General features: G+C 57.5%; 1 protein-coding gene across 2 annotated transcripts in view; it reads right to left on the bottom strand.

Moving 5' to 3' along the window:
* Positions 1-545: 545 nt before the first annotated feature.
* The window catches only part of SCUBE1 (signal peptide, CUB domain and EGF like domain containing 1), a 141,740-nt gene continuing 117,145 nt past the window's right edge, over positions 546-25,140 (bottom strand). For both annotated transcript variants that reach the window (XM_021921650.2, XM_021921651.2), the window contains 12 exons: positions 21,254-21,373; positions 20,801-20,905; positions 19,376-19,492; positions 18,647-18,784; positions 15,935-16,138; positions 11,576-11,737; positions 9,908-10,075; positions 8,447-8,608; positions 7,578-7,775; positions 5,618-5,770; positions 5,083-5,162; positions 546-1,475 (listed from right to left, as the gene is read on the bottom strand). In XM_021921650.2, coding sequence (XP_021777342.2) covers positions 1,323-1,475; positions 5,083-5,162; positions 5,618-5,770; positions 7,578-7,775; positions 8,447-8,608; positions 9,908-10,075; positions 11,576-11,737; positions 15,935-16,138; positions 18,647-18,784; positions 19,376-19,492; positions 20,801-20,905; positions 21,254-21,373 — 1,760 coding nt within the window. In that variant the 3' untranslated portion in view covers positions 546-1,322. The remainder of the gene's footprint in view (positions 1,476-5,082; positions 5,163-5,617; positions 5,771-7,577; positions 7,776-8,446; positions 8,609-9,907; positions 10,076-11,575; positions 11,738-15,934; positions 16,139-18,646; positions 18,785-19,375; positions 19,493-20,800; positions 20,906-21,253; positions 21,374-25,140) is intronic.

The following is a 25,140-nucleotide window of genomic DNA, read 5'->3' as shown; positions in this document are numbered from 1 at the left end:
CCATGATTGTAAGTTTCCGGAGGCCTCCCCAGCCATGTTGAACTCTGAGTCAATTCAACCTCTTTCCTTTATAGGAAAGAGGTTTCCCTCTAAGTGGGGGCGGGCGGCATGGTGTAGCAAGAGGAGGCTGCGCTGGGAGCCAGGCCTCTGACAGCCAGCTCCTCTCTCTCCCCTTTCCTCACTGGCCGCTCTGAGTCTCCTTGTGGTGGCACAGCCTGTGCTCCTGTGAGCAAGGCCTTGTTTCCTGCTGACACCTGGGCATAGTACGGACCCCAAGGTCACTGCCACAGGGTCAGAGCCAAGGCCCCTTCTGCAGTTTATTGCGGGGCCCCTCCACCTCCTAGAAACAGGTCCAAGGGGAAGTATCTTCCACTGAGTCTTGTCCAAAGGCAGTGATGATGCTGGCAAGGGGACGGGTGAGGTCAGCACTCCAGCAGAGCATCTGAGCTAGTTCTCGAAAAATTCGTGTTGGGAAGCAAGTCCAAGGCAAGCTGTGCTCTCCCCAGCCCCAAGGGCTGCCGGCCTCACAGAAACAGAAGGGCAGATGCTGGGAGGAGCTGTTGAATCGTTCAGGGAGGCTGAGAGCTGCTAGGACTCACTGGGCTCATGCGGGAAGGGATGGGGTCACAGTTCATATTTACAGTGACCAAAGAGCGTTTTCCTAAAGTACCCACAAATAGAAGTGTATATATATATATTTATATTTATATTTTTATATATATATATAGAGTACTTCATTAAATGTTCTGTTGAAGGAACGCAGAAACCTCCAGTCTCCTCCCCAGCAGCTCTGTTCCATCCCATCACAGAACCCCTAGAGCGTAACAGCCCGGAGCCATGGCCTTGCCTGTGGCTGGAGGAGTTGGCAGAGCGTGGGGCCTGCGGATGCTAGCACAGGCTCATCGACCTCCCCGAGACAGCACCTTGGTCCCCTCCTCTCTGCCCTGGCCTCCTGTCCCGGATGACCACGCCTCCCAGAGCATAGGCCCTACTTCCCCTCTCTCCTGAAATGCCAGGCCAGGCGGAGGTCCTGCAATCCTGCTACCTGCAGTCCGTCCGCCAGGGCTCAGGAGAGGGCGCTGTTGGTGTCCTGGGGAAGGGAGGCGGAGGGAGGGAGGGAGGCTTCCTGAAGCAGGGTGCTCCCACAGGGGCAGCGGGTCCGAAGGGTGCCTGGGCTCGGTCTCCATGGGCTGGTTGGCTTCCCTGAAGAGCAGTGCCATGGGGTTCCCCAGGCGACGAGGTGGCCCATGCAGCTCCCACTGTGGAGGGCAGGTGCGCCCTCCGCGGACCAGGCCACCCCCAGGCAGGGCCGCTCCCCCCGCTTATTTGTAGGGCCGCAGGAACCGAGATACTTTGGAGCGCAGCAGTTTGATGAAGGACCGTGGGAACATCTCCTTGGACTCCTGGGCTGTGTACTTGAAGTAGTTCTGGGGATGGGCCAGCACGTCGAAGAGGGCCTTGATCAGCTTCTTGTCCTGTAAGATAGGGTGGGTGGGAGGTGGGGGAGGCTTGGGGTCTGTAGGGTCTGTGGGGTGTTGCCAGGCTGGGGGAGGGGAGAGAGTTGGGCTGGCTCGTGGGTTTCAGGACCCCACAGACCTTTTGGTTTTAATAGTATAATTGGTTTTTTTAAATTTGTTTTTTGAGACAGAGTCTTGCTCTGTCACCCAGGCTGGGGTGCAGTGGCGCGATCTTGGCTTACTGTACCTCTGCCTCCTGAGCTCAAGTGATTCTTCTGCCTCAGTTGCCCGGGTAGCTGGGATTACAGGCATGTGCCACCACGCCTGGCTAATTTTTGTCTTTTCAGTAGAGACAAGGTTTCACCATGTTGGCCAGGTTGGTCTCAGACTCCTGACCTCAGGTGATGCACCCACCTCGGCCTCCCAAAGTGCTGGGATCACAGGCATGAGCCACCGCGCCTGGCCCGTAACTGGTTTTTAAATAGATCCTTGGCATTAACTCTTGGGATTCCAATAAGATTTTACTAAAGGCCAGGTGTAGTGGCTCACACCTGTAATCCTAGCACTTTGGGAGGCTGAGGCGGGCAGATCACCTGAGGTCAGGAGTTCGAGACCGGCCTGATCAACATGGCGAAACCCCATCTCTACTAAAAATACAAAATTAGCTGGGTGTGGTGGTGCACGCCTGTAATCCCAGCTACTTGGGAGGCTGAGGCATGAGAACTGCTTAAAACCGGGAGGCAGAGGTTGCAGTGAGCCGAGAGTACGCCACTGCACTCCATGCTGGATGACAGAGCTAGACTGTCTCAAAACAAATAACAAAAAAGATTTTATTAACAAAGGGTTCCACTGCAAAACAACACAACACAACCAACATTTGCAAACAGAGAACACTCAGCCAAGAGCACAGGCTTTGCAGCCGGCAGATCCCAAATCATCACTTCAGGCCTGCTAGCTGGCCCGCTGGACCTCAGGGACATAGCTTTGCTGCTCTGAATTTCATTCTTCCCTGCACAGAGAGCTTCCCTGCACAGAAGATGCCTCTTCTTGGGGCTGTGAGGAAAACGGTCTGCACTGGCGTGAGCAGAGAGCCTGTCCTCAGCGGTGCTCAGTACAGGTTTGCTGTGGGGATCTAGGCAGCAAACGGGGGCTGTCCTCCGGAGCAGTCTCTGGAGGGCACATGCAGTCCCTGCCCTCTCTGAGCCCCAGGCTCTCGTCTCTCTAGCGGGGCACTGGCTGCCACCCTGGGCAGAAACTATGGAGCAGAGGTGAGGCCTGGTGTAGGTCTGGTTCCTGACAGAGTCCTCAGAGCCTGGCCCAGGGAAGGTGCTCAGCAAATGGTGACCACTACCTGTTGGGGCGTGAGGGCTCCTCCTCCTATTGACTCTGGCTGCATCTGCTGTGCCTAGGGTGGACCTGTCCTGGCACACACTCATCTCTGCGTACACATCCACCACACCCCATACCATACACCCGCTCACTACACACTCACCCTTACACACATCATACACCCCAACTCCCCATACACACACACACCCCTACACAGACCACACACCCACCACACCCCTCACCACACACACCCTATACAAACCATACACCCACTCACCACACACCCCACATCACACACCCACCACCTCCCTCATCACCTATTTCACACACACTTCTATCCACCACACACACACACCCCCACACACCACACACCCCACCACCGCCCTCACCAGACACACCCCATACACATCATACACCCACTCACCACACACCCACACACACACACCACACCCCACACCTCAGGCTTCTACTCACACACACAATTCCCATACACACTCACACACGCCACCACCGCCACCACACACACACACACCCCTGCAACACACACCATACACACTCCACTCACCACACACACACCCTCACGCACACACCACACCCCACACACACACCTCCCCCTCATCACCTCCACACACACACCTCTATTCACCACACCCTAATACACCCACACACCTACCCACTCACTCTCACCACCACACACCCCTATACACACCCATACACCCACTCACCACACATCCCTACACACACCACACCCACCACACCCCCCTCACCACCCCCACACACTCCTCTATTCACCACACACACACACACACCCCCCACACCACACACACTCCCACTCACCAAACACACCCCCACCTCCATTCACCACACACACCCCCATACACACCACACGCTCACCACACCCACTACACCCTCCCCACCACACCCACTCACACACACCCCTACATACACACTACACACACCCACTCACACCCCACACTCAAACCCACCACACACCCCTACACACACACCAGTCACCACACACACTGAACACCTCCAAACTCAGCACACATGCCTCCATGAACACACCACACAGCACACTCCCCACACTCCCCACACACGAGTGCCCTGAAGCCATACCCTGGAGACAGACACTCCTGCCCTCCTCTGTGCTGGGGCGGGACCGGCGCTGGAGGCAGCGTTGACCATGAACCCTGGTAGCTCCTCCCCCGCAAGGGGGGTGGGGACTAAATATTCACAGAACAAAGCTAAAGTGAGTGCTGGTGGCTGCCAGGAAGGCGGGGCGCGTGGGGCCCAAGGGCTGCAGAGGGTGTACCCAGGTCAGGGGGTCCGGGCAGGCTGCCCAGAGGACGACAGGATGTCCCAGCTGAGGGCGGAAGGCTGGGGGGACGTTTGCTGGGGAAAGAGGTTGGGGAAGGAAGGATGGGCCGAGGGGCCCTGGTGAGTGTGAGGAGCTGGGAGCTGCTGTGGAGGAGGGCGGCTCCCTGGCTGGGGTTTATGTCCCCAAAGCAGCATCAGGACGCTTTCAGTTTGGGAGTGATGCTCCCAGGGCAGAGCTGGGGGAACAGGGATGCGGGAAGAGAACCTAGGACGCGTCCCTGGTTTCCACCCAAACGGCTTGAGGAGGAAATCAGGAGCCGAGGGCGGCAGCACGCGACTGGCAGACTATGGGGAGACTCAAGTGAATCTTCCCAAAATCTGCAAAGCATCCTTTCCTCAGACGAGGCAACAGCGGGAGCGCTCCAGCTTTGCCCTCGTCCTCCACACCCCTGGGCTCCTGGGCTGACGGTGCTGCTGCTCAGGGCTAAGCTGGGTGAGTCCTGGGTCCCTGGGCCTCCGGCCAGTACCCACCATATGACACACCAGGTGGCCCTGCCTCTCCAGGCCGGAAGCAGGAAGAGGAGGGAACCCAGTCCCAGTGGCAGGGGGTCTCCAAGTGACAGGGGCACTGGGTAGATCCCACTGATTCTGAGACACCCCCCAGAATACCCTCATTTTACAGATGAGGAGAGTGAGGCTGAGAGCTGGTGAGGAACGTGCCCGAGGCCACATCACCAGGTCCTGGTCCCCACATCCCCACCAAACAGCTTCCCTCAGGCCTCCTGGTCTGGAGGGATAGACATGCAGGGCCCAGTCCCCACCATTAGGGCTCTGGGACCCCCACGCCTCCTGCTCCTCTCCCATCACCACCCACCCTCCCTTGCTCCTCCAGGGGCCAGGGCTGGGGCAGGGGCGGTCCTGGCTCATCACAGGCCCCATCCCAGGGTTACGTGGATTCCCTTCCCATAAACTCACTCACTTTCAAAATTTCCTGGTGGTTCTCCGAGGCGTACAGGCGCCCATCGCGCACGATGTCCTCTATGAGTTGCTGGTAGTCCTCTGGGCCGTGGGTCAGCAAGGGGAGAGGAAGGTGAGGGGCTTGAGACCCACATGCTCCCCCTTCACCTCCAGCCTCTGCCCTCCCTCCCCTGCTCCAGCCACGGGCTCCGGGCTATGGCTGGCCGCAGCTCTGCCTTTGGCTTTGAACCTGGGGCTCCCTCCACCTGTATTGTCCTCCTCGGGGTTTCGCTAAGAACCCCCTATTTAGCCCTCAAAACCCTGCTTGGGCAGCATCTTGGCTGAAGCCTGCAGATGCCACTCACTGCTGCCTTGCCTGTACCACCCGGTACCACCCTCGGCTTGTCTGACTCTGGCCCCTGACAGGGTTCGTTCTGCTTCCGGGTCTGTACCTGCCAGGTCACAGCTCCCTGAGGGTGGGGACGTGCGACTCATCTCTGTCTCCAGGGCCCTGCCTGAGCCGTGCACAGTGGGCCGTGAAGACAGTTGGGTCTTACCATCATAGGTGACATAGGGCACTTGGAAGCCTTTGCCGCTGTTGCCTTCATTGGATTTGAACTGGATCCAGAGCTTCCGGGAGCGGGAGGTGAAGGCAATGGGCCTCTCGTAGGTCTGGCAGGTCTCATAGGTGGTGATGGACGTGGGCGAGGCTGCAGGTGAAGCACCATTGCTGAGCTGCCCCAGGTAGGCAGCTCCTCCTGCCCTAGGCCGCTTGCCTCCCATCCAGTCCGCCACCCAGCACCTGCACCGAACACCTGGTACCCCAAACACAACAGCTTCATCTTCGTGCCTGTTCCCTCTGCCTCCGAGGCCCTTCCCTACCCTCAACCCTGGTTCCTGTGTGTCCTTCTGAGACCCATCTCTGTGTCCCCTCTTCCAGGAAGCCTCCCTGACTGCGCCCTCCCTCCCCTCCCAACATCCTGCTCTGCTCTGGTGAACCCCTTATCACAGCCCCTCCATTGGTGGGTCTCTGTCTCCCTCCAGCTAACTGCTCCCCCATGACAGGGCTCAGGCCTGCACTTGGCACAAGGCCAGGGCGGGAGTGGAAGCTGGGGGAGGGCATGGGAGATGAACCGGCACTGACTGCTGGAACCAGAGGCACAGACTTGGGAAGTCCCTTCTCCCCAAGAACAAATGCACCAGCAAGGCCCACTGAGCGCTGATCTCCTGAGGAGGAAATCAGGAGCCGAGTGCGGCAGCGTGGGCACAGCATGTGACCGGCAGGTGAATCTTCCCAAACTCTGCAAACCATCCTTTTCTCAGACGCGGTGACAAGGGGAGCACCCCAGCCCTGCCCAGCCTCTCCTCACTTAACGGCTGCTCGGCAAGGCCTCCCGGCTCCCTGGGAGCCTTCCCAAGGAGCCCCTCATCGGGGAGAGGCTGGGCTTCACTTGAGCTCAGCCTTGTGGTGGGAGACAGAAGGATTGGTGCTGGGGGCAGAGGAGCGGGTGAGGGGAATGGGCAGGGAAGGTGGTCCCGGGCCGGTCCCTTGCCCATCTGCACACTGCGGCTTTTGGCTGGTCAGCTGCGTCAGCCTTGCTGACATTTGTCTGCTCATTAGCTGTGCTGAGTAACTCCTGCCCAGGATAATGCAGCTCAGCCCTCAGGCCCCTCCCCACCCCTCCTCTGGCCGGTCTCTGTGGTCGCTGTGTACCCAGAGATCTTCTCTGGCCAGTGTTTGTGGGTGTCTGGGTTCCTGTCTTCCTTCCCTAACACTCAGACTTGGAGCTCGCTCCCGTGGGCACCCAAAGCCCGACAGCAGCGAGGTCCCCTGGCCAGGGACACTGCAGGGATTTGGCTGGCGCTGGGGGGCGCTCAGGGGCCTCCCAGGCATTCCTGCTGCTGTGGCCAGCTGGGCACACACACGGTCACACCCACTGCTGAGGACTAACCAGTCCTCATGCCATTCCATCCTTCACTCCCTGAAGTCTCAAGAGGAGCCCTGACGGGGGAGGATGAGCCAGGAGTCCAGGGCTCCCAGAGGGGCGGGGAGGGCTGTCTGAGCTGGTATCTTGTGTGGTGCATGGGACCGCCGTGTGGTCCCCCAAACCTCAGCAGGCAGGAGGAGACCTGTGGAGCTGGAGTCTGAGGTCTCGCCCTGAGCTGTGTGGCAGACAGCGGTGGGAAGGGGCCCTGCGGCTGGTCCTGCCACTGGGATGAGGGCCGGGCTTGTGGCCGGAGTTGAGACCAGGCCTGACCATGTCCCAGCATCCACTCTCGGGATACCCTAAGCTCTCCGGATCTTTCCATAGAACTCTGTAAAGCCAGCTCTTAGACCCAAGTGGGTTTCAACCCTGCCTCCCAGGTGGGCTCTGAGGGGCTGGTCCCCTGAGCCCTGAGCCCCAGGGCCCTCCTCTCTGCCCTGTGAAGGCAGCGATCCCGCCTGGTGGAACCGCAGCGAGACGGGAGTGCAAACGGGGCTGCGGCTGCCTCTGGTCCCCTCCACCCGCCACGTACCACTCTTCCTCATGACCAGGACGTCGCCGCACTCATCCTCGATGGGCAGGAAGATCTCCGGGACCACGATGAGGATCCTGCGCTTCGGGGGAGGCGCGATGTGCCAGACGCATTCGGCGTTGGCTGGGTAGTCACCAGGGTAGTTGGGGGACTCGATGTACCCGGTGTAGTCACCAAGCTCGCCGCCGCAGTGCTGGTCTGTGGGCACAGTGGCCCAAGGGCCTCATCAGGCTCTGCTCGGCGGGGGCCCTGGCTGGCCAGGCCTCTAACCACCCGGGAGGCCTAGCGCAGGGCTGGAAGGTGCTCTTGTCCCCTCCCACACCAGCCCTCGGACCCTGAGCCCATCCTCCTTGGGGACCCTGCCTGGGCTACCCCCAGAGCAGGTGGGCAGGTCCCCTGTTCACACCTGTGGTTGCCCGGGGCCCAACCTGGAGGCTTCTTCTTACTGGGCTGCCGTGCCTCAGGCCCACCCTATTTCTCTGTGGCTGGACCTTGTCAGGGGCACTGAGAGGGCCTGGAGCCCTGTACTCTCTAGCAGCCCCGTCATTGCCCCTGTAGTCTGTCAGCTCCCCCAGCAGACCCAGAAACTAGAGCAGGACCTGGCCTGGGGCAGAGGCTCAGGCTGTGTCGGGTGAGCAGTGGGAACTGATGAATGATGGGCACCATTGTGGGCTCTGTAGAGTGGGCCAAGCCAGGGCTGCCCCTTTGGTGCCATAGGCCTCCAGACGGCTGCAGGGCACCCAAGAGCAGATGTGACGGAACGGGAGAAGTCCAGTGTCCTTGTGTGAGATCAGGTCTCCTCCCGCCCCCACAACCTGCCCAGCCCCTCCCACGTTCCCAGCTTCCTGCCACGGAGCAGCAGCACCTACTTTTGCAGTGTGTGACGTTGGTAGAGCCATCGAAGTCTGTGCTGGTGTTGCCCGGACAGGTGATGCAGTGGTTCTGGCCAAACTCAGGCTGGTAGGTGCCGACGGGGCAGCGGATGCAGCGGTGGGTGGTGGTGTTGTAGTGGTGGCCGGGGGAGCAGTGCACTGCCGGGGGACACAAGGCAGTGTGGTGGGTGTAGAGGGGTGCAGGACCTCCCATGCCCTCGAGGTCTGTCTTGGCACAGAGTTCAAGGCTCTTCCCCACCGCGCCATGACCTCCCACCACCCTCGCTCTGCCACGGCCGGGAAGAGCCCTTGGCGTGGGGGTCACATGGCAGGTTGATGTGATGTTCGCTCCAGCAAAACAGGGACCACACAGGCCACCTTGATGGGAGCAATTTTCAGGGAGAGTAGGGGTGAGGATGTGACCAGAGGCATTCAGGGGAGACAAAGGAGGGGAAGTGGAGCCAGTGAGACCAAACCCTCTTTCTGCAAGGTTGCTAGGGCAGGAGAGACAGGCAGCCAGAGTCTGAGGGTGGCGGGGTGGGGGGCTAGAGGTGGGCAATTCTTTTTTTTTTTTTTTGAGATGGAGCCTTGCTCTGTCACCCAAGCTGGAGTGCAGTAGCGCCATCTTGGCTCACTGTAAACTCCGCCTCCCGGGTTCCATGGATCCTCCCCTCCCAGTCTCCCAAGTAGCTGGGATTATAGGTGCACATCACCACGCTCGGCTCATTTTTTTGTATTTTTTTTTTTTTTAGTAGAGATGGGGTTTCGCCATGTTGGCCAGGCTGGCCTCAAACTTCTGACCTCAGGTGATCCACCTGCTTTGGCCTCCCAAAGTGTTGGAATTATAGGCGTGAGCCACCGCACCTGGCTTCAATTCTTTTTTTAAATGGGCAAATTCAGAGCAGTTTGTATGTGCAGGGGAGTATCTGGTGATGTGGCTGGCTCCAGGGGGCTGAGGGCCAGGCTGCCTGGACAGACAGACAGACACTGAGAGGGAGCACGGTGGGGAAGCAGGGTCAGCAGCTGAGAATGGGGAGGACTTGGGGGAGTTGGTGAGTGAGGGAAGACGGGATGCAGACCTGGGTGGGACCAGGTGCCCTGAACAGACAGCAGTTGAGGTGATACCCTGATCCCGCTCCTGCCCCCACACTCCTGCCCCCTCCTAACCCTCCCAACCTCCCTTCTAGATGCTGCTCAAGCCCTCCTGTCCCCAGAGCCCTCCCCAGTGCTCTGAGGAGCTGCTGCCCCCCCTGGAGCTCAGAAAGCTCTCAGCTGTAAGACGTCCCTGTCCTAATGCAGGGCACAGTGGGTCACCCACGCCCACGCCTGACAGCTCCAGGCTGCTCCTCTGAGCTGGGAGGTTTGCCACGTGGAGATGAGAGGGGTTCGGGGAAGCCTCCCTGAGCAGTGCAGCCCTGCCTCTCGGGGTGGACGGGCGTGGTGGGGGGACATGCTCACCTTTAGCCTCGCAGTCCTGGAAGGAGGTGGTGCCTTCGTGTTTGGTGAGCAAACCCCCTCCGCATGGGAAGCAGCTGGTGCGCCCGGGCTCAGGCTGGTACGTGCCCACGAGGCAGGCCTGGCAGGGCTTGAAGCCATCAGCCGAGAAGAAGCCTGGAGAACACTGGCCTAGAAGTCAGAGGTCATGGCTCAGGTGGGCAGGAGGGCGCCGCAGGGCCGAGGCTGTGGGTGGTCTCAGGCCCTGCTCTTGGCCCTTGCCTGGCCCTGGAAAAGGTACCAGGCACCCGAGGCCTGGGGTGGGGACGGGGTGGGGAGGACGCAGCAGCCTGGATGCAGGAGGCTGGGCCCTGGTCCAGATGTTGCCAGCGGTTCATGTGCAGCCTTGGTCAAGCTGGCTTTCCTTCTCCCACCAGCAAGAAGGCCTGGGGGCTGAAGAGCAAGATCTTGCTGCTGAGCTGGGAAGGGGACCCACGGGTGGAGCGGGAGGTCACGTGTTTCAGAGGGGCTCTCCCTGGGGGGCAGGCTGCACCGGGGTCTTCACAGAAGGGGCACCCGCTCAGCTTCGGGGTGACGCTGCCTGGTCTACCAGCAGGGCCAGGCCAGAGCAGAGGGAGGCGCGTCTGGGGAGGGTTTCTGAGGTACTCAAGAGCACCCCGGGACAAAGGGAGGGAACCACAGGAAAGCCAATTTCAGCTCCACATAAAGAATGTTCTAGCATTCCAGCAGACTCAGGACGCAGAGCGCATTCTGGCACTGAGTGAGGGGCAGGTTTAGCGTCCTCTCAGCCCAGACCCTGGGATTCTCAGCTTCTACCCAAACACGGAATCGCCTACCAGTGGCCACTCCCCCAGGGGTGAAGACCACATTCCTGGAGCGGGCAGTGGGCCAGAGAGCAGCCGGCAGCCTGCACGGACTCAGGGCTGGGCTACTGAGCCCTTCTGTGACCGGGAGAAAGCTGGAGGTCTCCGGTATCCTGGGACCCCACTCCTCCACCCTCACAGGCACTGTGCTTCTCAGGGTGCTGAGAACCTTCCCCGTGGATTCTCTTGGGTGAAACTCACAGTGGCCTGGGAAGAAAGGCTCGTGGGGAGCCTGAGCTGGCTTCACAGATGGAATTAAGTCGGGAGAGGGAGGTAAAAGCAAAAGCTCTTTGCACACCGAATTGTATCTGGGAAATTGAACAAGGGCTTTCTAAACCATCTGTGGGCACATCACAAAGTTCTTTGTGTAGAGCAAAGTTCTTGCTCGAGTATAAGACACACTCTGCAAAGTGTTCCAGTCGCAATGGAATGTTCCGTAAAATGTAAGCTGTCTGGTCCCTCCTAAGGCACTTATGTACCTCCCTTAGAACCGTAAGTTGATCTGTGGATGCTAAAGTGTTTGCACACCGTGAAGTCCTTTCCAAAGTGCACGATACAATTCTGAAACACACTGAGTGCAGTGCGGTGCTCAGTACTGTAGTGCACTCCAAGACTGCTGACGCTTTGGGATCTGCCATGCACTTTGTAAGTGATGACTGCACAGACATCGTGAAGGGCTTTGGAAAGGACAAAGAACTTTAGAAAATACCACGCTCTCTGGCCACACCAGGCACCTGGGCCTTCGACAGGAGGAGCCCCTGCCCACCCCTCACCCCCACCTCTCCTTCTAGGGTAGGCCCACACTTGCCTCCACATTCCGACACGTTGCGGGCACCAGCCAGACCAACCCCGTCACTGCTGGGGCACGGTGTACAACTGAGCTGGCCTTCTGTGTCCTGGTATGTCCCTGGCATACATGGCACACACTGGCCGAGCTCACCGCCGAAGTGGGTGCCAGGCCCACAGGCAACTGCAGAGGCAAAGTGGAGAGGCTGCTGGAGGCAGAGGTGGGGAGGCCGGGGGTGTCTCCTGTGTGCTCAAGCCCAGACTCTCCTGATAGGCACAGTCCTTGTTCCCTGGGGCCCCAAGGACACAGAGGGGCCCCAGACCTATCCCAGAAGAGCCTGGGGCAGGACCTAAGGGGCAGCCATCTGTGAGGGCCATGAAGCCTGGGCCCTCTGGCTGCTGCACCTCAGAGTCCTCTGTGGACCCCTCCATCTCCACCTGCTTATAAAAGCCTGTGGTCCCCACTTCCCCCATACCTGTGTCCTCTCTCTGCTCCACACCCTGCCCTCCAGCTTTAGCAAACTGCCTCCTGGATGTCGCCACTTGGACATGCTACAGTCCTTTCACCCCAAAGCTCCCCTGTCCTTCCTGAGTGGAGGAGTTAGGGGCAGTGCGGAGGGACTGGGGCTGAAATAGGCAAGGGCAGGAGGGCCTGGCGGGGGAGGTGGGAGGGGCGCAGTGAGGAGATGATGGGCTGAAGACGGTGCAGTATGGTTGGCTACACTGAACAAATATGTTAACTGATGAGTAAGAAAGGAAACTGAGTAAATCAGTAAATTAAGGAGAAAGGGAGCCGAGTTTCTCAGCGCTGGAGAAGATGCTTACAAATGCGGAAACGGGAGTGAGGGTTAGAAAGGATCCTGAGGTGTGGAACGGGAGGCACGGGCATGAACTCCCGGTTTTAGAACCCCGCACCCATAGATTCCCGTGCCTGTGTGCGCACCTGTATACACACCTATGCTTTCCAGTTCTGTCCGATGAGCGGGCCTAGAGGCAGTGGTACTCCAGGAGCAATGAATATCCCAGATTTTGGTTTCTACGCATCATCCTCCTCTCAAAGGAACCAGGGGTCCTTGGGGATTTGGCTGATGCCAGGGGATGGAGAGTGTCGACTGGATCTGAACTAAGGGGAGGCTCGCAGCGTGTGTGTGGCAGGTCAGAAAGACCCAACAGCCAGCCTGGTGAGGCACCCCTGGCTACCCTGGCGACAGAGTGAGCGCTGAACTAAGTAACATCAGGAATGGATCACAATGCAATGAGTAAGGGGGATCTGAGTCTACAGGGATACAGACCCAGAGGTAAATGGCCACGGCCACCTGCTTTCCTGCAGGAGAACATGACTAGTGCATGTGGAACGAATGGTAGAGGTGGCTGACATGGTGGGAGCTGTGCAGAAGTTTGATGAGGAGGAGAATATTGGTCCAAACTCAGAATGTCCCCAGAAAACACTCATCAATCACAGAGGGAAAATGGCGAGTGAAAGTGAAGCCAGTGGTGGGCTGGGGGTATCCTGTGTGGTGGGCTGGGGGTATCCTGTGGTGGGCCGGGGGTATCCTGTGTGGTGGGCTGGGGGTATCCTGTGGTGGGCTGGGGGTATCCTGTGCCTGCTGATGGGGCACCCAGGATCAGGCCTCGAAGCTGAGGTTCCTGCCGGACCCTGGGCCCTGAGTCAGGTCCCCCGGAAAAACCAGAGGGAGCTCTGAGTGCCAGCCCAGAGGAGATGAGGTTGGAACAAGGACAGGAGAGGCAGGAAAAGGAGAGACGCAGCTCCAGACGGAAGGAGCCTGAAGACACAGTGGAGGGTGACATGTCTTTCTGGATGGGAGCTGGGACCAGAAAGACAAAAGGGACATTGTTGGAAGGATTGCTGAAGCTGAATGGAGTGGGCATGTGGGTTGGATGGTAAAGACTACACACTCACACACGCATGCACACTTACACACATGCATACACGTGTGGGAGACAGAGGGCGCGGATGCGGTCAAATGTGCACAGCTGGGAAATTTGGATGAATGGAAGTTTTTTATCTGTTTGACAATGTTTCTGAAAGTTTGAAATAAATAACTTATTTTGAAATTATTTATTTTTATTTTGAGATGGAGTCTCGCTCTGTCACCCAGACTAGAGTGCAGTAGCATGATCTCAGCTCACTGCAACCTCCGCCTCCTGGGTTCAAGCGATTCTCCTGTCTCAGCCTCCCTGGTAGCTAGGATTGCAGGTGCCTGCCACCATGCCCAGCTAATTTTTGTATCTTTAGTAGAGATGGGGTTTCACCATGTTAGGCATGCTGGTCTCAAACTCCTGACCTCAGGTGATCCACCTGTCTCGGTCTCCCAAAGTGCTGGAATTACAGGTGTGAGCCACCATGCCCGGCCCAAAATAAGTTATTGAAAATAGAAGAGGCTGGGCACGGTGGCTCACGCCCATAATCCCAGCACTTTGGGAGACCGAGGTGGGCAGATCATGAGGTCAGGAGTTTGAGATCAGCCTGGCCAACATAGTGAAACTCCATCTCTACTAAAAATACAAAAATTAGCCAGACATGGTGGCATGTGCCTGTAGTCTCAGCTACTTGGGAGGCTGAGGCAGGAGAATAGCTTGAACCTGGGAGGCAGAGGTTGCAATGAGCTGAGATTACACCATTGCACTCCAGCCTGATATAGATGAGACCTGGCCTCCCCAAAAACAAAAACAAAAAAAGAAATTAGAAGAATGACATCACCAAGTCCTCTTTGTCTCCCCTTGTCAGTAGGGCTGTCTCCCTCCACTGTCTTGTTTAAGTCCCATTCTAATCTGGCTCCTTCTCCTGTCAGGGTGTCATCTCCAAAAAGCTTCTCCCCCACTTCCAGCAGCTTCCCTCACTCGGCCAGGAGGTCACCTCACTCAATAACTTCCCCTCACCACCAGGCGTCACCTCACTAACAGCTTTCCCACTAGGTGCTCCTTACCAACAGCTTCCCGCCACCTCCGCCAGGTGTCACCTCTTTACTCAACAGCCCCTGTACTCACCAGGTGTCACTCCCTTCTCCCCACTTCTCCAGCCCCTGGCCCCCGCTTAGGGGTGTTTCACTTTTACCACCAGCTTCCCTACAACCAGGTGTCACTCCCCTTTACTCAGCTCAGCTTCCCCCACCCCTGGCTAGGTGGCCACCTCTCTCTAATGAAGGCCCCCCTTAAGCAGGGTAAGCTTCACTTTTACCAACAGCTTCCCCCTTGCTCCTCCCTCCCTCAAACCATAGAGCCACAATTCTTCTCCAATAGCTTCTCACCTGGCCACTCTCCACCGCTTCCGGTTTCACCGGCTAACCCGGCTTCCGACCTCGGCTCCCAACTGCCCGTCCAGCATCCTGATGACTTGTGAGCATCCCAACCAAATACATCCAGCCTCTATGCCCCTTCCCCTCCCCCTCCCCACTCCTAATTCTTCTCCTCCTCACTCTTCCTCCTCCCCCAGGCTTACTCTTCTCTCATAATTTCTGCTCCAGAGTTTCCATCACGCTTCCTTTGTCCTGATTGTCTATACTGAGCTGATCCTACTCTTCAGCCCACTACAAACCCCTTTGAGCCAGCTCCTGAAGTCTGTCTCTCCTTAGAGCCCCTCCACCTGCGCCTCCTCATTCCTTTTGCTCCTGCCTCCCCCACTCCAGCCTTTCCCCTTAACACAGCATGAGCCTGTGCCCCGCCTCCCAGCATCTGCCCCCACACCCGGGAAGGGTGTCTGTGGCCTGCTGTGGCTCCACACCTCTGGCCTCTTTACCTGCACCCAGGCACATGTTCACTGGCTCACCTGCCTATATCTTCTACGGGCATAGCCCACTCAGGAACTACAGGGACCGCCTGGGTGTGCTGGTTTTGCCTGTTCTGCCTCCAGGCTCTCCCCTAATGGGAGAGCCCGCTGGGGACCGGCCTCACCTGCTTCCCTGCAGCACGACGCTGCCCTCCTGGGTGGCCCTAGGCCTCACGACATCGCTGTTCTGTCCCCCAACCCTGACTCAGCCTCCCCGACTCCCGGAGCCCTGAGGTCTCAGCTCACGTGACTCCTCCTCCTCCAGGAAGCTTCCTCGAACCACATCCCAGACTGGAGAGGGCCTGTTCTGGTTCCTGTGCCCCCTCGCGCCCCTCGACCGTGGCCTTGCTGTCCTGTTCACTCCTTGTCCCTCCCCAGGACTGTGATCACATGCCCGAGGCCCAGCACAGAGGACTGCTCTTCAAATGACAGCGATGACCATGAGGGCTGCGGTGCTTCTCCCCAGCAGGCCTCTGCATCTCTCTGTCCCCTCCCCAGGTGTCTGTCTCCCCTGCATGCCCATCACTGTTTACCCCAGCTCATGTGCAAGGAAGGACAGAGTGAGCATTTGGGTGGCCACGGGCAAGGACTCACCGCATTTGCCGTCCTGTAGCACCTGGCCGGCACCACATGCCCCCTGCCCCTCCAGGGCCTTGGCTGGCCTCTGGGCTACCTCGTACTCAGTGCCTGAGACCTGGACATAGAACTGCTGCCGGCCAATGGACTTGCGCAGGGTCTTGATGGCAGCCTGCAGGCTCTGTTCCGCTCGCTTCCGCAAGCAGTCCGCTTCGCAAGTGTCTGCGGGGGCAGGGAGACAGAACGTGAATCGCTGGCAACCCTGCTAGCCACTGCCTTTTTAGCTGAGGGCTCCCCCGCGCCAGGCCCTGCACTAGGCTCGGACCACCTCAGCGCATTCTCACAACAGTCCTGGGGCAAGGGGCCACTGTCGTGCCCATCTGACAGATGAGGAGGCTGCGGAGCTGGGAGGCAGGGCCTGCCCAAAGCCACGCGGCAGATCTGAGTGCAATCCAGGCAGCTGCCACCGCAACACATCACCCCCCAGGGTGCGATTCATGGGGCAAGAACTCCTTTCTGTCACTCAAAGACCTCGAGGACTGCCACTGTCCCCAGGAGAGTGTCCAGCTCTCTGGCCTTGAATCCAAGGCCATTTAAGGTCCAGCCCCGTCTGGCCTTGCCAGCCTCATCCCCTCCACTCTGACACTCCCTGTGGATTCCAATGTCTAACCACCTGGCTCTCCTCACTGCTTCCTGGACACCTCCTTCTCTCTCTGATCTCTGTGTCTTTGCCTGTTCTTTTTTTTTTTTATATATATATATACTTTAAGGTCTAGGGTACATGTGCACAATGTGCAGGTTTGCTACATATGTATACATGTGCCATGTTGGTGTGCTGCACCCATCAACTCGTCATTTACATCAGGTATAACTCCCAATGCCATCCCTCCCCACGTCCCCCTCCCCACAATAGGCCCCGGTGTGTGATGTTCCCCTTCCCGTGTCCAGGTGATCTCATTCTATTCCCTCTGCCTGAATGCCATTCCTTGCCACCTCTTCCACCCAGTGAGCTTGATTCCAAGCTCTCATTCAAATGGTGCCTCTTCTGGGAAGGCTTCCTGATACGTTTGGATATCTGTCTCTTCCAAATCTCATGTTGAAATCTGATCCCTAATGCTGGGGGTGGGGCCTGGTGGGCGGTGTCAGGGTCATGGGATAGGTCCCTCATGAATGGCCTGGTGCTGTCCTCGTGGTAGTGAGTTCTTGCTGGCTCTACTAGTCCCCACGAGATGTGATTGTTGAAAGGGCGCGGTGGCTCAAGCCTGTAATCCCAGCACTTTGGGAGGCCGAGACGGGCGGATCACGAGGTCAGGAGATCGAGACCATCCTGGCGAACACGGTGAAACCCCGTCTCTACTAAAAAATACAAAAAACTAGCCGGGCGAGGTGGCGGGCGCCTGTGGTCCCAGCTACTCGGGAGGCTGAGGCAGGAGAATGGCGTAAGCCCGGGAGGCGGAGCTCGCAGTGAGCCAAGATCGCGCCACTGCACTCCAGCCTGGGTGACAGAGCCAGACTCCGTCTCAAAAAAAAAAAAAAAAAAAAAAAAAAAAGAAAAGACGTAGGCACCCCCTCCCCTCTCTCTTGCTCCTTTCCTCTTGCCATAGGATGCTGGCTGCTCTTCACCTTCCTCCTTGATCAGAAGCAGCCTAAGGCCTCACCAGGCAGACACTGCTACCGTGTTCTCAGACAGCCTGCAGAGCCCAGAGCCAATAAACTCTTTTCCTGATAAATTATCCAGCCTCAGGTGTTCCTTTTAGCAACGCGAATACACTAAGACATTTCCTTTTTTTTGAGATGGAGTCTCACTCTGTTACCCAGGCTGGAGTGAAGTGGTTCGATCTCAGCTCACTGCAATCTCTGCCTCCCGGGTTCAAGCGATTCTCCTGCCTCAGCCTCCTGAGTAACTGAGATTACAGGTGCCCACCACCACACCTGGCTAATTTTTGTATTTTTAGTAGAGACGAGGTTTCACCATGTTGGCCAGGCTGGTCTTGAACTCCTGACCTCAAGTGATCCACCCACCTTGGCCTCCCAGAGTGCTGGGATTACAGGTGTGAACCACCGCGCCCAGCCAGACTAAGACATTTCCTAAGCCCTCCCGTGGGGGCAGACCTCAGCTGTATGCATTGTTTGTTCTTGTGCCCGCCCCCCCGTCCTCCCAGCCAAGAGTCTCACCTGGCAATGGGTGGTTTACACGTGCATCTGCCTCTCTGGCTGACAGTGTTACCTGGGTGGAGACTTTTCTTTTCACAGTGCCCAAGCCCACAGCCAGGCCCACACCACACTTATCTGCTGGCAGATCCCATCTCTTCAACATCAATGACTCACAAGTTGACACTCACGTATAGCCAAGAGCAAAGTGCTGCTGTGACACCCGAGCCAGCATTAGAACCCCCTTCTGGAACCAGGAAAGACAGTCCTTGGCTCAACCATTCTAGGGGGGGCTGTACCTATTTGTCCTCCCGGGCCCCAGCAGGAGTGTGGAGGGGCAGATAAGGGTCATGTGACTTTTGCGGTCACCTTGTCTCATTGCTCTGGGCTGCCTCTTCTATCCTGGCTGCAGGCGTTGGCCCCTGCCACCTCCCTTTGCTTGTGGGCCTGCCTCTGTCTCCAGCCACAGCTGTGCTCTGGTGGGAGCCCAGCTTCATGCCTGGCAGGCCCCTGGCAGCGCCCCCAGCCTGTTGTCCTCCTTCAGGCCTGCAGAAGCCTCCAAGAGAACCCCTCACCTACCTGAGGCCTCTTCCATCTTTGTCTCGATCTCAAACTCCGCTGTGATGTGGGACACCTCCTTGGATGGGGACTTGCGGCCACGGCGCCTCTTCTTGGAGGAGTCACACTTGAGGGTCACGAAAGTCACATGGCAGTGGTCTGGACAAGGAAAGGATCACTGTGGCAAAGGCAGCATGGGGCAGGGAGCAAGGTCCTACCAAGCCCTGCACACAGAGTACCATCGGCGAGGACCCCGTCCCTAGCAGTCCGTGGTGCAGATGGAAAAACTCAGGCTACAGAAGGCCAGGGCTGGCTCGGGGTCTCAGGAGGCGCTGGCGGCTGAGCCAGGTCTCACGCCCGGTCCATCACGCTGCTGCAGGCGGAGGCACCTCCTACATATTCATGAATGAGGCTGTGACCCCAGCTCTGGGCCTGCTGAGGGTTTGGCCAGTGCAGACCGGGCTCCGGGCAGAGCCTGCTGCGTGCTGAAAGCTCTGTTAGGTTTGTGGAGGAATCTTCATGGGGACAGAGCTGGTGCCTTCCTCTGAGGCCCCTCGTACCAAGTTTGCCTCTGCTGTTCCCCCAGCCTGGAAGGTCCTTGGAAACTCTCATTCAATAGACAGCTGCCAGGTGGGAGAGGCCTCCACCCTCGGAAACCAGACTCGCTGGACCCCGGGGCCCCAGCTCCCAGACATGAGGACTCTCCCACAGCCCCCTTGGTGTGGGTTGGCAGCAGGGCAGCCCACTCACCCAGCAGCGGCTGCCTGGCGGTCTCCTTTGCTCGCGCCTGGCTGTGGGGCCGGAGATGGCACTTGGCATCTCGGATCTTGAAGCGGGCCTTCTGTTTGATGGGGGTGGCAGGGGCATCTGGGGAAAGCCAAAATTCCCCCAGGTGGTGGCCTCTCCTGCAGGCAAGGAGGTGGTGGGGGACAGGGGCTGCCACGGACAAATCCATCTGGGGCTGGGGGTGGGGCTTGGTCGGAGTCCCTGTGCCCTGACAGCTCTCCTATTTCTCTCCCTGCAAGGCCTAAAACAGGTGAACACATGGATGGTGGCGTCAAGCGCAAGCCCAGGGCCCACCCACCAGAGGTATTCTTTGAAGGAAGAAACGGATCTTCCTACCTCCTCCCCATCACCAAGCCATGACTGTGTTTTAGGAAAGAGCGTAGAACAGAAGAGAGAGGAGAGCAAGGAAGGGAACTGTTGTAGATTTCCAGGACTTCCGGTTCCTTGCAAGAGCAAATCATAGCCCTTGGACTAAAGAAGCCTACCACCACAGGTGCTTACAATAAAATCACATATGCATTCAATATACAGAAATGGGCCAGGTATGGTGGCTCACGCCTGTAATTCTAGCACTCTGGGAGGCCAAGGCAGGCAGATCATTTGAGGTCAGAGGTTTGAGACTAGCCTGACCAACATGGTGAAACCCTGTCTCTACTAAAAATACAAAAATTAGCCAGGTGTGGTGATGGGCACCTGTAATCCCAGTTATTCGGGAGGCTGAGGCAGGAGAATTGCTTGAACCTGGGATGCGGAGGTTGCAGTGAGCCAAGATCACATCACTGCACTCCAGCCTGGGTGACAGAGTGAGACTCCGTTAAAAGAAAATAATAAAAATAAAGAAACACACAGAAATGCACCTATCTATCAAATTTAGCATCCTGACTAAGAAAAGCTGCTGAAGACACAATCCCCAGCTCCTTAGCTGGCAGGAGCTAAGGCTGGCTGTGCCATGCTGACCAAGCCCGGTGGGTTGCTCCCGAATGGCTGGGACTGTGCTGCACCTCGGCGCTTCTCAGCACACTCTGCACGGCCAGGCCAGCTCTGACTCGGCAGAATCTAATAGCCACAGCAGACGTGGCTTACTCCACCCAGACAGTCTGAGATCTGTGCACTCACAGCACGTTAGGGTCCCTGAACCACTCTGGCTGCGACCTCAGAGCCGGAAGGGCCCTCCCATGGTTCCCTGACCCTGGGCTGGAACTTGGCCTGCAGCATGCTGGCTTCTAGGTCTTGGGCCTGGCTCATCGCCAGTGCCCCAGGCCACACAGGGCAGGGCCGAGAGCAGGAAGGTCTTCCCTGAGCGGTGCCCCTTCCTCCCCCGCCAGCATGACGCTGGATGCAAAGTCAAGGTCACTAGTGGCATGCAGCATGGACAGGCCGAGGGGTTACCTGAGCAGCTGGGCCCGAGGCCAGAGCTGGTGCTGTTGCGTTTCTGCAGCGCCTTGCCCTGCGGCCCTGGAACTCCGCAGCTCAGGACGTAGCTATTTTCCGAGTCTGCAGAGAAGCCAGTGGGTGAGGTGGGCCTGGGTGCGCCTCCCTCCCACGGCCCTCAGGTTCTTGGGGCCTCCGAGGGATTGTGGAGTGAGACGAAGATCAGGACAGATTCTTCCGCCAGTTTCCGCTACACAACCACAGGCAAGTGGCCTGGAGGAAGGAGCCCACTGGGTTTACTGAGGACAGTGAGGCCCACAGAAAACCAGACAGCTGCCTTAGCGTCACTCAGTTATCAGAGACCCTCACTCCTAGGTCGGGCTCTTTCCTGGAGGACAGCTGGGAGCAATGGTGGGACCCCAGGGAAGAACCCCCTGCCACAGCACCCCATCTCAGGGACAGCCGGGTTACCTGGCACGAAGAGCGTGTGGGCCAGGCAGGAAAGGAAGCAGCTCTCCACGCCGCCCACCTTGCCGCAGGACAGCTGGGCCCGGGGGGAGGTCTTGGCGCGAGAAAGACACTGGCCTGTGTCTGTGAAGGGAGATGGTAGAGAGGCTGAGAGAGGCCGGGGCGGAGGCTTCCCGGAGCCAGGAGGGTCCTGGCCATGGCCTAATGGGGACTCCCCCCACTGCCCTCCTCCATGGCTGGACTGGCTTGGTGGGAAGACGCCTGGAGATCACAGGTCCCTTGGTCGTGTGGGGATGCTGGGCCCAGACAGCTGGCTTAGTCCCTCCTCCCGCTCAGGCTCCAGTCCTGGCTGTGAGAAGGTTCCTGTCCCCTGCCCAGACCAGGAACTCCCTGAGGGCAGGGCTGAGTTCTCCAGGGCAGGCGTCTGTTCCCCCTGGCGGTAAATGAACAGGGCTTCCTGGGAGGGCCATGGGAGGGACTGCTCAGAAGCACCTCTTTGGGGCAGCCCCTGATACAGGTGTCTGGAGACGTCGGAAACAGCCTCCAGAATTTCTCACATGCTGACTTATCTTTAGAGGATGAGAAAGTCCCCTGGACTCCGAAGAAAAGACTGATGGTTCTACAGCCATGGTAAATACCAGAACTGATTTTACAGACAGCTAATGGGTCGGTAACAGCCGGCTTACGTGGCGCGCCTCTGAAAGCCAGCTCCTGAGTGACAGCCTCACACTCTGTCAGTCATCAGTGTGGGGTCACTCCAGGGTAACCAGGCTTCCAGGCTCAGGCAAGTCACCTCCCTTCTGTAACCCACAGAGGCCATGCTTTTAGACTCCCATCACCCTGATCCCAACCTGCCTGGAATAAGCTTGCTCCAAATCCCCGGGGAAGACCGACAGTTTGCCTTGCTCCCTGAGCCTGCCTGACCAACACAGTTCCCCCTTTCTTAAGTGACAGCTCGGCTTTCTGGTTTCAGATACTAAGCGGTGCCTGATCTCATCCTTTGGTAATTCCGGAGGTTCCTCCAAGATTGTTTTAGAAACCCTTGCTTCCCAGTGTCCTTTGGGAGCCGTGGGCCACAGGTGTCCTTGGTCAAGCCCGTGGGGCCCACATTTTGTCTGTCCTGCTGACTGCTTTCTGGGAGGGCACAGTGTGGCAACACCCTGAGTTCTCACTTGCTTTGCTGCTCTCTTGCGCTGACTGCTTTGTTAGCAAGTGGTTCTCTGGCTGCGGAACAAGACCTTGTGTTCGGAGACGCACATTTACTTGTGTGTTCTGCTGCTGGGCACTTTGCTTTTGCTTGACTATTAGATAAAGGTTTATCTCATGAGTTTTGTTGTGCTCTGACTTGTCTCGTGTCTGCTGGATAGACAACAGGGTGCTCCTTGGGGAGCAGACGGCAACACAGACCCTGCATGCTTCCAACTCAATCCAAACTGGCCCCCAGGATCAACAGACAGAGGTCTATGATACTAGGGGCCAATTCCCATAGGCGACTAGGCAGAGTTTTCCTTGGGTGTCTTCTCAAGTCTTCCTGAGGGCACTCCTGTTCTGCCAACATGTGAAAGGAGGCCCCTTTGTCTTCTCCATATTCTGGGGTCACAGCTGTCAGATCACTGACTGCACGGCCCTTTCCAGCCTGTGCATGTTTGGGGGAACCGGGAACGTCATTCTAAGCACACACTTTTGACTGATGAAAGTGATGATCATGGGCTGGTTATGCCAAGGCTGCAACTTCCCCGGCTGAACTCCTGCAGCCTTATGAATTTAGACTATTATCCTAACTTGTGCTTCTCTTGGTAAATGGCAAACTGCCCCCTACTCACCACAAAACCCAAACAGTGACAACCACCACCAACTTAGAATAACATCGGTCATTGTGGGAACTTCTGACACATCCAAACTAATACATTAATATATTTAAGAGGAGCTCTAAAATGTTAGGAGACAAAATGCCACCATTTAATAGCTTCTGCCACTGGCATACCTTGGCCTCAGTTTCCTCCCACCCAAACCTTCTGAAATCCACTTGCCGCTCTCTCCGCCCAGCTCCATCTTCACCAGCCACTCATCGCATCCCACCCTATCTGCTCCTGCCCCTCACCTCCTACACAAGCAACTCCTCCCTTAGGGTTTATCCCAGGAAAGGAAAAATCCTATTGCACAATATTCCATTAAAGTTGCTGAGCCAGAAATCAGATCTCTAATGCTGGATGTAAAGCCAGGTCTAGATTTATGCTGAGTGCTGAAGGAAATTTTCCTAAACTCCAGGAGACAAACATTTGCTTAAGAATTCAGGATATCACTGGATAGCTATTGTCCTGGGTGATCAGATCTGTATCACCATGAGTTCACCTAACTGTTAGGATCTTGGATAGAAGAAAAAGTTCAAAAGCAGCAGAGGGTAAAGAGCAGTAGAAGCGGCCAGGTGCGGTGGCTCACGCCTGCAATCCCAGCACTTTGGGAGGCCAAGGCGGGTGGATCACCGGCCAAGGCGGGTGGATCACAAAGTCAGGACTTCGAGACCAGCCTGGCCAACATGGTGAAACCTCCTCTCTACTAAAAATACAAAAATTAGGTGATCTGGTGATGTGCCCACCTCAGCCTCTCAAAGTGCTGGGATTACAGGCGTGAGTGACCGCGCCCGGCCAAACGTTTCCTTCTGAGAAACTAAATGTGTCAGCCTCTTTCTCCCGCCACTCAGTTTCCTTGGCCCTTGGAGGCAGGTTTGCGTAAACCCGCTCACCACAGAGCAATGACCCCGTAACATCCTCAATGAACAACGCTTTCCTGCAAAGAATCTGAAGGTACCATATCCTTCCTATGCTCCTAAGACGGATATCCCCTAATGCTGCCTCTGCCACCAACCAGCACAACCCCAAACAAGCTCTTTCCCGAAACTCAGCAGAAGAGCAGCACTTGACTTTGTTCAGTGAGACTTTGCCTGAACAGCACAGCAGTTCCTTCCGTAAGTACGTGAGAAACTCAACCTTCTGATTTCAGATATTAAATGATGGTCTGTATTCGCCAACGTGTTCATTCATCTGACAAATACTGACTCGTGTCTATGATTGTCAGGGTCTGTTCCAGGAGCTGGGGCTCCAGCAGTGAATGGGACAGGCCAAGAAGACCTGTTTAACTGTGTCAAGCTTCCATTCTAGTGAGGACAGAGAGACGGAGAGACAGACAGACGTAAACCAACATGAACCTGTAAAGTGCACATTACTTCTGGTGGCTGGGAGTGGGATGGGAACGAAAGACAGCTGGAAGCAAAGGGGGCCCAGATGGGTGCGGAAGTGGCCGAGGCTGCGGCTCTGGGTGGGTGACGGGGCAGGCCTCACCCACACACCGTCACAGCAAGGGAGGAGTGAGGAGTGCTGGGAGACAGCCCTCCAGGCCAAGAGAAGTGCACAGCCTCGGGCCGAGGGCTGGTAGAGGCAGTGAGGCTGGCCTGAAGCAAGTGAGGGAGACAGCAGAGGGCAATCCTGTCAGCTGGCCTTCAGGCCATTCCAAGCACTGTGGCTTTGATTCAGAGTCAAAGGAGGAGTCAAAGGAGGGGTGGGTGGTGGTAGTGGAAGGGGTGGAGGGTGCCGTGCGGTGGCGGGGAGGTTGGGGGGGGGCAGTTCAGAGCCCAGAGGGATGTTGTAACTTAAATTTAAAAGGCTCACTTAGGCTGCCCTGGGGATGTTAGAGCGTGGCCGGGCAAGGACCCGGTGCGAGGTTCCAGGAGGGCAGGCCCACAGCCCCAGCACCCAGACAGGGCCCTGTGTACAGGGAACCAGGGAACGCAGGGGCCCCTCCAGAACTCAGCCTAGGGGCACCCAGTGCTGTGAGCACGTCCGCAGAGGGTGCAGGGACCATGGGCTTTCCGGGAGGCACTGCCACATCCCCTG

The sequence above is a fragment of the Papio anubis genome, chromosome 16 (assembly GCF_008728515.1).
Source record: "Papio anubis isolate 15944 chromosome 16, Panubis1.0, whole genome shotgun sequence".
Taxonomy (NCBI): Eukaryota; Metazoa; Chordata; class Mammalia; order Primates; family Cercopithecidae; genus Papio; species Papio anubis.
The sequence above is the reverse complement of the archived record's forward strand: the minus strand, read 5'-3'. Positions and strand labels throughout refer to the sequence as shown.